Genomic DNA, 16,276 nt, shown 5'->3' on the forward strand with positions numbered 1-16,276 from the left:
TCCTCGTTACCTTGCTTTTTCTGAATAAATCTTCCGCATCGTACCCATCCCTACTTCTCTTATTCCCGTTCTCTTCGCTGCTGCTTTCATACTCCACTCTTGCCGGTCCCGTCTTCTTAATTGCTCCACCTCCACCACTGGCCATTTTTAAGGATTATATTAATTTGTGAATTTATTTATCAACAATTATGTAGATAAAAATCTGATTGTTTACTTTTTATTTTGTTGGGTATCGATTAGTTGTTTAGTTGTTTTTGTGGATTATCAGTCACCCAGCGCCAGAATTCCTAGTGTCTAATGTATAATATGTTGTCTATCAATTGGTGCTAAATATACTCGCAAATGAGGCCTTTGGAATATGTATGCAAATTACTGTACAGGTCTAGTGTAAAATGTGTTGCCTATCGACCGGCGCCAAAAATTACCCACAATTCAACCTTGCGGATGGGTAATTTCTACCAATCGACGTCACAACACCTTATATTCCCACAATTTGTTATCTTTTCGTCCTTATTCGATGGTTTATTTGTTCACTAACACTCTCACTGTTAAGTATTAATATTAACTTTTTCCCTAAAACACTTTTGTAAATTAAAAGGCTCGTTACTATCCGAAATACGGAGAAAATAGCGGAGCAAATAATTTGCAATGTTTATCGATACAGTGGCGTCTCCATCCCATAATAAATTGCTTACTTGAAAAACCCTTTAATGTTAATTTAAAGTAAGTTATTGGTAATTAAATGTATATTTTTTTCTGCGACTGTTCAAATCTAAGGATTCAAGCTTAAATAACGGGAAAGGGATTCATTTTATAATACTTAGGTACTAAATACTTATCAAAGTACTTAGAAATACCTATCCAAAATGAGCTCCAGAAAAAGTTGATAGCATCAAAATCCGCTCACCAATTTTGGTGAAAATGAATGCAGATTTACCGAAATCGAAGGTCATAGTTGATTTTTACCTTCAGTGACTGCACTATAGAAAGAAAATGGCAATTCAATAATTGAGATGCGTATATTTTGCGAGCTCATAAATTATTAAACGATATCTAGTCGACAAATAATTAATTTAAATTATTTTAAGTACAACTCTCTCTCTTAAGCCGGGAATATGGGATGATTTTCTTGCGAAGGGGTTGTATCTCAGTAATCGAAAGGCGCGTGATTTAAGAGTTTATTCTTAGAATATAAGCTATACGAATAAAACTACTATTAACTTTTTTGTAAAAACTTACAGTTTTTCAGTGATTTACGAAAAACCGCTTCAAAACATGCATTTTTTTCACGAATAATTAAAATTTTTGATCTTTAATAACTTAAAAAGTATTGACTTATTTTAATCACTTTATATAATACATTTTGCTTATAATTTGTTCTTTTATAGATTTGTGCAGTTATTTTTTATAAAATAATTTTTCACCCCCGAGAAGGGGCGGTATCCACCCTCAGGGTAAAGGCGCAAGGTAGTATCATGTCACCTTTGTTTCTTGAGGTATCCTCTAACCACTGACCAATTTTTGTGAAAATCGATGAAGGTTCACCGAAATTGAAGGTAATCGTTGATTTTTACTTTCAGTGACTGCACTATATAAAATAAATTGCAATTTACCGATTTAAATGCGCGTAATTTGAAAGCTTATAAATTATTAAATGATATGTAGTCGCCAAATAATTAATTTAATGCATTTCAAGTACAACTTTCTCTTAAGCCGGAAAGATAGGGTGGTTTTCTTGCGAAGGGGTTGTAGCTCAATAATCGAAATGCACGTGATTTAATAGTTTATTCTTAGAGTATATACGCTGTAGGAATTATATCCTCAATACGATATATTTTAAGTTTTCTCAGCATTTTAAGTTAAAACAATTAAAGGGTTGTTTGGGGGTGAAGGGGATGAGCTCAAAAATCGAAACTATATAATTTCAAGAGCTCATAAATAGCTCGTAATTCTGCCGCAAAAACCGATTCAATATTCCTATTTTTAAGTAGTGGGGGGGCTGGCTCAGCCCCCCCCCCCACTAAAGTATTAAATTACTGCTCAGTGGAACGAGCTCAAAATTTTTAGTTTGCGGAATATGAGAGCTCATAAATAGCTCATAAATCAGGGCTATTCGTTTTTTAATTTTTGCAAGTGGGGGGGGCAGCTCAACACGGGTGTTATAAGGAACATAAGTTGACTTATGTGAAAAAGTACTTAAGTTGTTAGGTACCTCAAGTACTTGACGTTATGGTATTACTTGTTTATGAATATAGAGATATTTAACTTTAGCTACCTAATTAAAACATGGCTAAGGGACAAGCGATATTCAATGAATATTGGCTAATGAGTACATACAAAAAAAGGTCTGCTTACATATCATCATTAATAGAGATTGAAGAAAAAGCTTCTCAAAGACAACGCGAAATAGATCCTGAAAACAGAAATTTCGTATGAAGACATATACATATTTTGTTATAATAGATGGACGGCGTTAAGCTATTTGTAGGGGGTGGCAATGAAGAAACAGTCTTCAGTGGGTGGTACAAAAATTAATGATATGCGCGGAACAACTTACTATACCTAAAAATAAAATATCCGATGACAAAAGGAAGGAAATAAAAAAAACATTTTGTCTCTTCCGTCGTAAGTACGGTCTTACACCAAAAAGAGTACATCAAAGAAGTATTTGCCTTCCCTCCTAACAATCACCAAAATATATCAACTATTTGTCTATCAAACCCCCTTCAATAAAAACTTACAGCCAAGAATTTAACAAACTAGGATAGCTTTCCTCTTTAAATTTCTGGCCGAAACAGTAAGTCATCCTCTAGATGGCGATACCAGCCATACTAGCGAAAGTCACAGAGGATTGGCAACACTTTTCTCTTTTCAGCGAAATTTCCAATGAAAGTTGTACTAGTAATCCGCTAAATAGGTGGCGAGACCAGTGAAGCTCAGGGCGTATAGAATATCACGTTTCACATAAAATGAGTAATGCCATCACTATAAATGTTCATGTTCTTTGTTGTTTCAATGTTACCTAAATACTACTGTTTTCGGTATTTTGGTAGCAGGTAATCAGATTATTCGCGGTGTGCAAGTACTTGGAGGGGAATTGAAATTGTCAAATTGACGTATATTTCATACCTACTGTTATTGAAGAAGAACAATTATATGTTGCTCACAATATTGATATGATATGCAATTATTATTATAAAAGTATATTTCATTAATTGTATTTTGCTTGCAGTACTGCATTCTAATAATTAATTTTATTTACTACATACAATTGTTTACCTTGTAATAACATAACCTAAATCTTACTTTTTCTTCTTATAACTTTTTTGGGCAACGGCGTTGACAATTATCAAGCAACCAGGACCAATATGATTGGCCAATATAATTAAAAGTGCGAAAAAAGTTGCCCAGCTATGAAACCAAGTGTCAGTTTTCCGAACTTGCACGGTCCCAATAGTCACATAATATGGGTATATTATAGAATGTATCTGTAACCGTAATCTGTAACATAACCTTTTTAAGTTTATTGCATCCGGCAAAGGATTAATTACTTGTTACATTTTGATAAAATGTAATTAATCCTAAAATTGACAACTTCAAAATAGTCAAGCATATAATATAAACATAGGGTTATAGATATACATATACAGAATGTCCCAAAATTAGCGCACCGGTCGAATATTTCGCGAAATGAACATCGGATCAAAACATTGAAAAGATCGTGTTCAATATTTTTTAAAACGCCCCCTCCACCTCCTGGAGGTGGCGTGGGGGAAAACTTTAAAATCTTAAAATGAAACCCCATTTTTATTGCAGATTTGTATTCCTTACGTAAAAATAAGCAAATTTTATTCGAGACATTTTTTCGAATTGTGAATAGTTAGCATTTTAATCAGAAAAAACGATTTATCGTGATACCCTAAGTAAAAAATAAAAAAAAACACATGTTTTATAATATTTTTCAAAATCTTAACGAATTACACCAAACACTACCCTTCAGTTCCACCCCCTGGGGGCGGGCGGAGGAAACTTTGAAATATTACATAGGGGCCCCCATTTCTCATTGCATATTTGTATTCACCATGAAAAAATAAGTAACATTTGTTGGAGATATCTTTTAGAGTTGTTGATAGATGGTGCTGTAATCAGGAAAATACAATTTATAAGAGCCATCTATCAACAACTATAAAAATGGCTCGATTAAATGTTACTGATTTTTTATGAATAGTCCAAATCTGCAATAAAAAATGGAGGTTAACATTTAAGATTTTAAATTTATCTACCCCCCCTGCCTAACGCACCTTCAGGGGGTCACTTTAAAATTGAAAATTGAAAAATTTAAAAATTGAAAAATTGAAAAATTGAAAAATTGAAAAATGTGTTGAAATTGAAAAAGATTGAAACATAATAAATATTTCGTATGGGTTTCAAAAGGTAAAAAATATACAAGGTGAACTATTTGAAATAATAAAGTTAATTAGATTTTCAGAAAAAGAGAAGATCTGACCACAATATAAATACACCACGATAATATCGGCCACATCACAAGACATTTATGCCTGGTTGCACCACCAGATATTAAGCTCCAGCTTAGCTATAAAACGATTTCTTGGTGCAACCCCTGTAGCCAAAAAAAAAATAAAATAGGGATTTAAAAAAAATTTACTTTTTCACCCATATGGGCATATGCTCCATCAATAGGGTTTTTCATAAATATATATGGCTATTGCAACATCCCTGCGGAAAATACCCCTATCCTTGAAAATAAACTGCAGAAACTACCCATATCCTTTGGCGAGCATGTTTATACGATGTTCTCATTACCCATGCATTTTTTTGAAACAAAAATTATTCAGAATTAAAGGCCACTATTTTCTGTACAAATAAGGTCCTATGCATTTTTTTCGTATAAGCAACCGTTGCGGCACAGTGGCACCGTAAACCCCAGAAATGCTTTGGCGGGCTCCAGTTTTTGTTTATTTTTTTTTTTTCGTCACCTATTCATTTTATTGATAATGTACTTAGGGAAAATAACAGAACACACAGTCTGCTACACATTATGACGTATGCATATTTTACTTTCTTTGCACCCTAAAGCCACAGTGGTGACAAAAAATCAATTTTTGATTATTTTCTTTATTAATTCTTCTTTTTTTGGGGTGGTTCCGGGGAAAATATGGGAATGCATTATACAAATTTGTAAATAATACTTGTACAGGGTTATTCACTATATGATGTTACTTATATAAAAAATGTAAAATACAAAAGTTATTCTATTTTTAAATTATGATTTTTTGGCATATACATCGTACTACTGACGTCATCCATTTGGGCGTGATGACGTAATCGACTATTTTTTAAATGGGAATAGGGAGCAAGTGCTAGCTCATTTGAAAAATTCAATTCCCTATTCAGTAATAGAAAATTAATATGATTAATTATACAGGGTGTACAAAAAAAAATTTAATTAAATTAATTTACCCAAAAAGAAGAATGTATGTAAATTATTTAATTCAAAATACATTCTACTGCTGTCATAAAATAGAAATAAATGTTTATTGAACAAATAAACATTACTTTTCACTTAAATTCAATGTTGAAGCTGCCACCCATCTGCCTCTTGAAAGTTTGAACATTGAATTTAAGCAAAAAATCAATGTTTATTTGTACAATAAACTTTTATTTCTGTTTTGTAACAGCAGTAAAATGTATTTTAAATTAAATAAATTACATATATTCTTCTTTTTTTGTCAATTAATTTAATTCAAAAACATTTTTTTGACACCCTGTATAATTAATCATGTTATTGTTTATATTACTGAATAGGGAATTAAATAACCTTTCAAATGAGCTAGCACCCGACCCCTATTCCCATTTAAAAAAATTGTCGATTACGTCATCACGCCCAAATGGATGACGTCACTAGTACGATATATATGTCAAAAATTCATAATTTAAAAATCATATAACTTTTGTATTTTACATTTTTTTATAATTCTTTAAATAAAGCAGTTTACAGGGGGGTCAAAATATAGTGAATAACCCTGTACATGGATAATCGCTGAAAGTTTTGTTACTCTAGTACAAGCGGTTCAGATGGTATAAAAAGGGGTTTTTAAAATGTAACATTTTGTAATTAAAAAATGGGCAATTGCCCTTAAATGAAACCTATACCAAAAAATCAGCCACTTATTTGTGATTAATTCCCGTAGAGATTCTTCTCTATTTCCATTACCCACCGTTATATTTCCATTTCCCATCCCCGCTAAACGGTGGGTAATAGACATATTCTGTCGGAAAATAAATAGTAGAAAATATAGTCCTCTTCATTTTACTATTAAGCAAATTTTTTGCAGAACGTACTTACAGGAAGGGCTACGTTTTGCAAAAACCACAAATTACCCCCTTTAAAGGGATGGAAAGGGGGGTTCCGGGGAGAAATTTTTTAAGAAAAAGTTAGTCTCATAAAAAGCACCCCTTGATATACCAGAAAAAAATAAAAGCGGACTTGTTTCAACTCTGTTTCCTGTTCAACCTCTGTTTCGTACATAATAGTTATTTATGATATAAGTGTTAAAAGTACACGTTTAAGCCACGCATGTGAAAGTTTGCAGAATGAGCGATAGCGAGTTCTGCAATTCACATGAGTGCCTTAAAAATGTACTTTTAACACGCATATCATACAATATTTTTTCTACAAACGTAATTACAGGACAATATCTACAAAAACTTTTACTTGAACTTGACTAACATTCCATTTTTATATTTTTTTGACGTTACATCAAAATTGTATATACGGTCAATACGAACTGCAGTGCCTTAAAAATATTTTTTTGCACGATTGATCATTTTTGACTGTTTACCGTGACAGATTTTACGTCAGTAGGTGACATTTACTAGCAACTCGACGGTAAGTAATCCAACTCGACGGTAAGTACTCCAAGTCGACGGTAAGTAATTCAGTTACCGTCGAGTTAAAAAATCTCTTAATTTTAATTTATTTTTTGAAAGAATAAAGAAAACTAACGAATTATTTATTAATATTGAAACTTATGGTACAATTTGTTAAATTATTTAATGAAATCCCACTTGTTTGGGCTGTGGTTTCACTTCTAACAGAAACCCCTGCTGCTGCTGCTAAGTAATTCACTTACCGTCGAGTTAAAAAATCTCTTAATTTTAATTTATTTTTTGAAAGAATAAAGAAAACTAACGAATTATTTATTGATATTGAAACTTATGGTAAAATTTGTTAAATTATTTAATGAAATCCCACTTGTTTGGGCTGTGGTTTCACTTCTAACAGAAACTCCTGCTGCCTTCGCACCATTTTTTAAAACTTTGGTAGGTATTTTGATAACGGATTTTGGATTTTTCGGGAATAATTGCGGAACACCCTTCTTCCCAAGCCCGTTCAATTTCTTCAAATTCACTTTCGCGCATATTTTAATTTATAATAATCAAAATTGTACTTAAAATTATTGACAACTAAATAAAAACTCAATTCTCCATTGTTGTTATGTACCCTAGTTACTACCTAACAACCAAAGTATCTATCTTGATAAAATGAATGAAACTAGTCAATATGACGAAAATGTTTAATTTTATAATTTATAATGGTATCAATCGTGCAAAAAACGTTATAAGCATGTCGAACGTTAAGGGTAACCGATCTCAGACAATAATTGGAGTCGTCGCGCCGCTCCTCCTCCAAACAATTGTCTTCGATCGGTATAAAACCCTTACCGTTCTCGATACTTAATATACTATAAAGCACTAGTGCCTTAAAGTAGCATTTTTAACGCTCGTATGGAGTGCTAAAAATTGCATTTTTAACACGGTTGTAGAAAAAATATTTTATGCTATTGACTTTATATATCAAACATACAGAGTTTCATTTTGGTATTTCCAGACATGTTTTTAGTGGTTAGTAGTGTTTTCTTTGAGAGCATAGGCGCAAAATTTCGGGCAAATGCTTCTTAACTGTATTCATTTTTTTCGAATCCTGAAATAACTAATAAATATTTTTTAAACATTTATACACAGAATGAAAGATTACATTATTATAGAGGGCCGAAAATCCCTTAGAGTAAACAAAAAGTTTCTTTTGAATGAGATATTTGAAATTAAAAATCACACTCAATTTTCTCTTCTTTGTCACCCCTGTACCTTATTAAAATATACATTAGGTATAACAGTTTTCAGGGACTTTCGGCCCTCGGAAATAACGCAGTCTTTCATTCTGCGTATAAATTTTTTAAAAACACCTATTTGTTTTCTTGTGATTGGAAAAAAGTTAATGCATTTAAAAAGCATTCGCCCGAAATTTTGCGCCTAGCTCTTAATTTGTATGTAATTTGGGATTAAACTGCTTCAAAACAAAAATACTGTTTGACTTCATATGTTGGTTTTTTAAATTCGCTCGAAATAAAAAGAAATTAATATAATATCAGATGTATATCGGCATTTTTGGAAGATAATTACAAAAGTTTTAAAAATGGTCTTAACTGCTTTGTTTGAGCGGGTCTACCACTTTCTGAAAATTTTTAGAGTGCAGGTTGGACGCGTTTCCGCGTCCCACGTCATTAACTTATTTTTACGTTGTCGGACTAACCAAACGCGGCTGTAAATTTGTCGGACAAGAGATCAACAATCTTTATTAATTAAATATAAGTACCTTAAATTGGAAATTACGAGTTTTGTCGATCTCGTGTCAGACAAATATACAGCCGCGTTTCGTTAATCCGACAACGTAATAATGTTAATGACGTGGGAATCTGCACTCTGAAATTTTTCAGAAAATGGTAGACTCACTTAAACGATGCAGTTAAGATCATTTTTTAAACTTTTGTAATCATCTTTCAAAAATCACGATGTACTGTGGACTAATGATTCTATACTCGTATATGTAAGTTTGGTTGTATGTATAATTGTATAATATGTAGAACTAATCACTTACTTACAAATACTCTAAAAGTTTATTAAAAAAACAGGATATTTATTTTTTGTTTTGGTTAATACCGTTGGTTGCTAGTGTCGCTATCCTTCTTTCATGCAGAAAGTAAGTAAATGATAATGTTCTATTTGGGTGTGGACAAGGTTATCAATAACTATATAAAATACGAGGTAATAGTTAATAATTGTATCACTTCTTAGTTATCAACACATTAAAACAACATGAACTCATTGGTAAGTACTCCATATATTATAAAAAAAATGATATGAGTCTATAAATCTTTTTTTCTTCTCATTGTTCAAACACTACCACATTCTTGTGAAAAAGATCTTTAATATTTAAACTAATAATTTAATAATGAATAATTATTACTTTTTTAAAATACCTTGCATAAAAAAAATAACTATTAATATTTAATCATTTATCGTCTATGTTTTTTCTATGAAGAAAGTTTCAAATTTCTTTTTTAATTTTTACACTTTCCATCACTTGACGCAAATCTAATGCACTTAATTAATATACTGACAACTCTACCATCAAGTTTCTTGTTCTTCTTTACATGTAAAAGAATTTTAATTTTGGTTTTGGGGATAACTTTCTCTCTAATAATTGAATTATTTTCAAAACACGGTTTATGTAACCAAATTTGAGATAAAAATATTTGTAGTTACATTTCTCAATTTTTGAATTTCAATTTTTCTCAAAATTTTACAAGTTAAATTTTCTAATTTCCTGTTTATGACACATGACAGCTGTCACTTTTGAAAAAATTGGAAGATTTAGGAGAGCACATTAGCACATCCTGTTTCGTCTGCTTTCAAATCATTCTCCGACCAAGTTCTAAAACTGCATAAACAATTTTTTCAATTCAAAAAATGAGATCCTTCTTTACAGTGGTACTTTACCTTTGATGTAAGTTGAACTTTATAAAATTTAGAATTAGTTGCTTAATAAGAGATTATTTATTGTAGCATAGCTCTGAAAATGGCTTTGTAAGCTGAAACGCTCAGCCAGGAAATTAAAATTTTAACCACTTCAAATAATTTATTCCCATTCATTCAGTTGTCATAAGTGTGTACAAAACATATCAATCTCTTCAATCATTTATCTTATTCTTTTTCTTGAACCAGCAAAACACTTCTTGTCTCTAATACGTTTTGCTGTGAGAAGTTTAAGGAAATCTTCTCCTCATGTCGCTAAATATTTAACATTTACAAAGGAATAATTTATAATAATTCTTATTTGTTTGAATTTCAGTCCGTAGCTGTACTTTTCGTAGCCGTTGCTGCCGTCAGCGCTTCAGGCCTCCTCGGCCACGGTCTCGTAGCCAGCAGAGGAGCCGTTGAAGGCGCACTAGGAGGCCAATGGATTCCTGATGTACCAGTTGCCGGACATGGTGCAGGTATCGTCGGTGCCGGAGTACTAGGTCACGGAAGTGCCAGAGGTGCCCTCGAAGGTGCCCTTGGAGGACAATGGATCCCTGATGTACCAGTAGCTCATGGCGCTCCCGCTGCTGTCCTCGCTGCCCCCGCTGCTATTGCTGCCCGCGGTGTTCTCGGTGCTCCCCTTGGTCTTGGTCTTGGTCTTGGAGCTGTTGGACCTCTTGGTCTTGGAGGTGTAGGACCTCTTGGACTTGGAGCAGTAGGACCTCTCGGTCTTGGACTTGGACTTGGACATGGAATCGGACACGGAGTTTCCGCAAGAGGAGCTTTGGAAGGCGCTTTGGGAGGTCAATGGATCCCTGATACCCACGGTCATCATTAAGTGTTCATGTAGCTAAGAGTGTACAATTTTCTTTTCTCTTTCTTTTTCTCTTTCTTTTTCTCTTTCTTTTTCTCTTTCTTTTTCTCTTTCTTTTTCTTCTCTTTGTAAAATAGTATGTCAATTGTTGTAAATTGTTTTGAATGTTTTATTAATAAATTTGAAATATTTTTTATTTTCTGTTATTTTTTGCCAATAATACAAACAATTATTATACAGATCAATTGTGGTTATCATTTTACAGTATAAATGGCATTTAATTTTGCATATTGAAAAACGAGATAAAATTACTTCCTTTCTCCCTTTTCTTTAACCTATCAGTGAATCGAATCCAAATATTAGAAATTTTTTTAACACATTTAACATTAAAAATTATACATGGTTATCTGATATACGAGGAATGATTTATTCTCGAACGTATAAACAAATATTAATACAAAAGGATTTTGAATGACATTAGCATGTTATGCTTAATAGATATTTTCGTTGATGTATGTTAGACCTGGGTCCCGCATACAAAAAAAAGTTGAATAATAGCAAGCTGAAAATTTGTTAATAGCTTAACGGTGTCTGGTCTGACAAACTTTGATGTATGGGAACACTGGAACAGGGAAAGTTTTAATTGTGGAATAGCTTAAAATTTTAAAACGTCAGGCTAAGAAAACGTTCCATGTATTTTGTTGGACAGAACTTCCAATTGATTTGTTAGTATTTTGCACCTTCCTATACGGAAAGAAAGTAAGATTTATAATCACTTGCAAATCGCTATTTTCTTTATATTTGGATATTTAAATTTACTTTTAAATAATAAAAAAAAAAGAATGTGTGTGTACTTTGTACGCACGTAAGAAGGTATACATATATTATATGATTTCAACGAAATCAATATACTTTAAACAGTTTATTTATATTTTATTTAAATATTAAACTAATTTTAATACGCTAGTATAAGTAGTACGCTACATTAAATCAAACAGAATACGATGGGCGGGTCACGTACTAAGATCAAGTGACGAAAGACTTTTAAACGCCACATTCTGGGAAAGGCCCGATGGAAAAAGGTCAGTTGGTCGCCCAAGAAAGAGATGGAAGGAGGCAGTAACCAGCGATCTACGCAAAATGGGAGTACAGCAATGGGAAATAGCTACTCAGGACCGACAACAATGGAGGGAAATAGTAAACGCGGCCAAGACTCACATAGAGTTGTAGAGCCAAGTGATGATGATGACTACTTTCCAAAAATTTTTATTAAAACAATACCTACCAAAAATTAAAAAAATTAAAGAATAAAACACACGCAAACACATTGAAACATGAAATAAAGAAATAATTTCTGAAAAATTGTTGAGAAAATTTTAACTAAATACGTGTTTTCTGAAGAAAAAAATATATAATAAATATACTTACAATCATAAAATGTATAAAAAAATTAAAAAATAAAAATTTGCATTGGGAATTGAACCTGCGTCTATCAGGTTGTTAGATTATTTTGAACTCACCCCACGCAGAATTTAACTACCTAGGTCTGGATCCCGCCTATGAAAAAAAAGTTGATTAATAGCAAGCTGAAAATTTGTTAATAGCTTAAGGGTGTCTAGTCGGATAAACTTTGATATATGGGAACACTGTAACAGGGGCAGTTTTAATTGTGAAACAGGTTAAAAATTTGGAACGATCAGACCACGAAAACGGCACATTTATTTTGTCCGACAGAACAGACTTAAACTCTCCGAACAGAGATTAAACTCTCATGCAAAAATCAGACTGCTATTTATCACCTGTCATAACTCCTGTCATTTGACATATTCTACATGTTCCACTCATTAAAACGCCCATTTGGTGATAAATAGCAGTCTGATTTTTGCATGAGAGTTTAATCTCTGTTCGGAGAGTTTAAGTCTGTTCTGTCGGACAAAATACATGTGCCGTTTTCGTGGTCTGACCGTTCCAAATTTTTAACCTGTTCCACAATTAAATATTCCTATGTTCCCGTGTTCCCATATATCAAAGTTTGTCCGACTAGACACCCTTAAGCTATTAACAAATTTTCAGCTTGCTATTAATCAACTTTTTTCTCCTTCGCGGGATCCAGACCTAACCCAGACATGTGAATGAAGTGAGAAGATAGAGCATCTAAACGTTTTAAAAATGTTTGACAGTTGCTTAATCTCTTAGTTTAATCAAATAAGTTTGATACTTGTTTAATTAAAATACAACAAAATATAGACTAAAAAAGCAATATATTTGATCGAGATTTTTGTTGGTAAATCAAAGCATTACCTAGGTAGGTAAGTAACTAGGTTAGCTAGGTAGGTACATTTTCCAAATAGGTATTTAATTTGTGATTTTTTATTACAATACTGAAATATTTACAATAAAGTACGTACCTGTTGCTTTTAAAAACTATTTAAAAAGTCACTACAATAACTATTATGAACTTGTTTTTTGTCTCTGTCCTCACAACAATAAAAACTAATATACACAACATTTTTTTATGCATAATATCCATTTCCATTTGAACCAATATTAACAGATGATTTTAACACCCAATCAGATCCCGTAAAACTTTTGAGCAGCTAAAACCATGCTGTCGGTGTGCGCATGCGCTAGGGAAAATAAAAATTCACCCTCGTGCCTAAAGAAGTATAACTTCAAAAATTGCAAGTTGTCTCAGAGATATTTTTTGTAATAAAAATGTTTATATGTTTATTAAGTTAGGGGGTTAATTTTAGGGATATCTGACCGCTACCCTCCAGTCAGGTCTGCATTTTTTTATTAGGATAATAATATGGAAGATGTCCCTGAAAAATGTTTAGATTGTCTCAAATACCTACCCTAAAGTGGAAATTTTAAAAGACTAAGTTTTTCAACCTAATAAAAATATTTGTAAGTTAAATATTTTTAAAAGATTTTTAATTGAAAAACTTTATTGGCCCATTTCATATGCAAAAACTCATAAATATATGGACAGAAGAAATAGAGAAATTAAAAATGGAAATAAACATCGAGAAAAGTAAAATAATGGTCATCGGCGAAAAGGAAGAAAATGAAGTAATTATAAAATGCAAAAATACTCAACTGGAAATAGTTACAGCATATGATTATCTTGGAAGTATTATTACCAATGATGGGAAAATAGACCTCGAAATAACAAACAGAACTAAAAAGTCAAATAAACTGTACTACGCACTAGCGCCAATTCTGAGGAAAAAAGAATTGTCCCACGAAACAAAAATTAAAATATATAATACGATTGTGATACCGACGATACTGTATACAAGCGAAAATTGGACTTTACAGAAAAAGCATAATAGTAGGATAAATGCAATTGAGATGAGACATTTACGTGCTATAGCCGGAAAGACCAAATGGGATAGAATAAAAAATGAGACAATAAGAGGGATAACTAAACAGGAACCAATAATGAATAAAATAATAAAGAGACAATTAAACTGGTATGGACATCTGATGAGAATGAAACCTAGTAGACTAGCAAGGAAAATTCACGAAACAAGTAAGCAAATACAGCAGATACAGCAAATAGTAGAAGCAGGAAAAATCAAACAGAAAACGCTAGAAGAAATGAAACTAATAGCACAGGACCGAAAAGAATGGAAGAGATGGGTGAATATGTAGCTAAATTAAACCCAAATCCGACACCTGAAAGGGTATAAGGAAGGGGAGAAAGAAAGAAAGAAATGTTTATTAAGTTAGGGGGTTAATTTTAGGGATATCTGACCGCTACCCTCCAGTCAGGTCTGCATTTTTTTATTAGGATAATAATATGGAAGATGTCCCTGAAAAATGTTTAGATTGCCTCAAATACCTACCCTAAAGTGGAAATTTTAATTTAAAAATCATATTGAAAGTTTAGTTTTCAGGACTGCTGCACAAAAAAATCATTACAGTATTATAGCCTGAATATAGTATAAATAATTCAATACTATATTAATGAAACATACAACTACTCATTGTTTATTTAGCATAATTAAATACATATAATATACGTTTACATACATATATACACGAACGAATTATAAAATAATATTGAATGATATTATATTCATAATTAACTTTATTGGAAACTAGCACCATATTATATTTCCAGCGTCAACTCAAATGGTAACTGGAACAGGGAATGTATTGGAAATGAATAGGGAACTTGCATAAAATTTTACATTCGAAAAAAATAGTATAAATCACAACAGAACATAATTTAGAACCTGTATCAAAATAAAAAAGTTTTGTTTGTCTTTCGTTTGGCCCCTAAAGACGACTAAAAATTCAACTTATACCAGCCACCCCAAAACGCGTTGTGACGTCACGGGGTTGTGTGTTTACATTCTACACCAATTGTATATATAATTTTAAATTAGACATTATAAACGTCAGTAAGAAATACAGTTATGTGACGTTAAAAGAGTTTTTGATCGTTTGAACTATTCATAGAAAATTTGTACTTTTACAAAATGGTTTTACTTTCAATAGTAAACCTTCTTTCCTTTTCTTCAAAAACTGTATCAAACTCCAATCTCAACAAACTGGTATATATTATTACAACGACATACGATAAATGACATTAGAATATAAATATTTTTCCTTTATTCCCCGACGACGAGTAGGTGGAGACCAATAAACTAAAGAAGAAGAAGAAGAATATACGTAAATATAACCATAAACGGAACCACATAGTTAAACTCTGTGACGTCACGGGTCGTTTGAACTATTTTAAAATAAAGAAGACTAAATTTGTACTTTTAAGTTATTATGAGTGTTTGAAGCGTGAAATTTTGTAAATCTCGTTTTTATTCAAAACTGAACATTAATATGTAATAAAAAAAATGTGCAAGTTCCCTATTATCTGAAACAAAGAGATTCAGGATTAACTACATGTATATCGCAAAGCGCTTGAACCCCTAAATAGAGCATATAGCTTCAGTGAAAACACGCCATCGAGTTATATTTTGCACTGAGGCCTTCACCCCATTTCAAGACTTTTCATAACCTCTTGTCTCATCCATGATGGATCTTCTCCAAGTTTGTACTGGGCGACCTCTTTTTTTAAGGATTTCACTCAAGGATCAAAAGATATTTATATTACACAAACAGTTGTTGTTTTCACAAATAATTTTACATTGGAGTTTGAAATTTTATAGTAAGTGTATTTTATGTTACCATTAATTTACATACAAAGTTAACCTCAATAAAACATTTAAGGAATGGTTTTGTTTAAGTTTCGGAAAAAGTGAAAGAAATGACTAAAAGGAAATATTTTACTAAATTTTCTTATAACTTCTTCAGATGTAGGTGTAGTTCTGTACCAAAGTTTTAAAGCACAACTAACATTTTACATTCTATTTGTTTAATAACGCAATATAATCCGTGATCGTAGCAGTAGCTACTTTCTGTCACTTGCTGTTGGGTTTAGTAAATTACCGACTTATTTCGTATGCTTTAAATGATGACGCAGGGGCAAAGAACCATCGACTCAACTATATATTATATAATTTTCAATATTATATTAATGAAATGTAGAACTCGCTCTTGATTTAGCATTAT

The 16,276-nt window shown here is 32.0% G+C and overlaps 2 protein-coding genes across 4 annotated transcripts in view; both read left to right on the forward strand.

Moving 5' to 3' along the window:
- LOC114336520 (ADAMTS-like protein 1) overlaps window positions 1–16,276 on the forward strand; it is a 1,384,970-nt gene that overhangs the window by 1,138,767 nt on the left and 229,927 nt on the right. The window lies entirely within an intron of this gene.
- LOC114341933 (elastin-like) lies at window positions 9,031–10,892 on the forward strand. The gene is made up of 2 exons (XM_050655014.1): window positions 9,031–9,189; window positions 10,214–10,892. The coding sequence occupies exons 1-2, from the start codon at window positions 9,178–9,180 to the stop codon at window positions 10,718–10,720; spliced, it is 519 nt and encodes a 172-aa protein (XP_050510971.1). The 5' UTR covers window positions 9,031–9,177; the 3' UTR covers window positions 10,721–10,892.

Source organism: Diabrotica virgifera, chromosome 6, assembly GCF_917563875.1.
Source record: "Diabrotica virgifera virgifera chromosome 6, PGI_DIABVI_V3a".
NCBI classification, from domain to species: Eukaryota; Metazoa; Arthropoda; class Insecta; order Coleoptera; family Chrysomelidae; genus Diabrotica; species Diabrotica virgifera.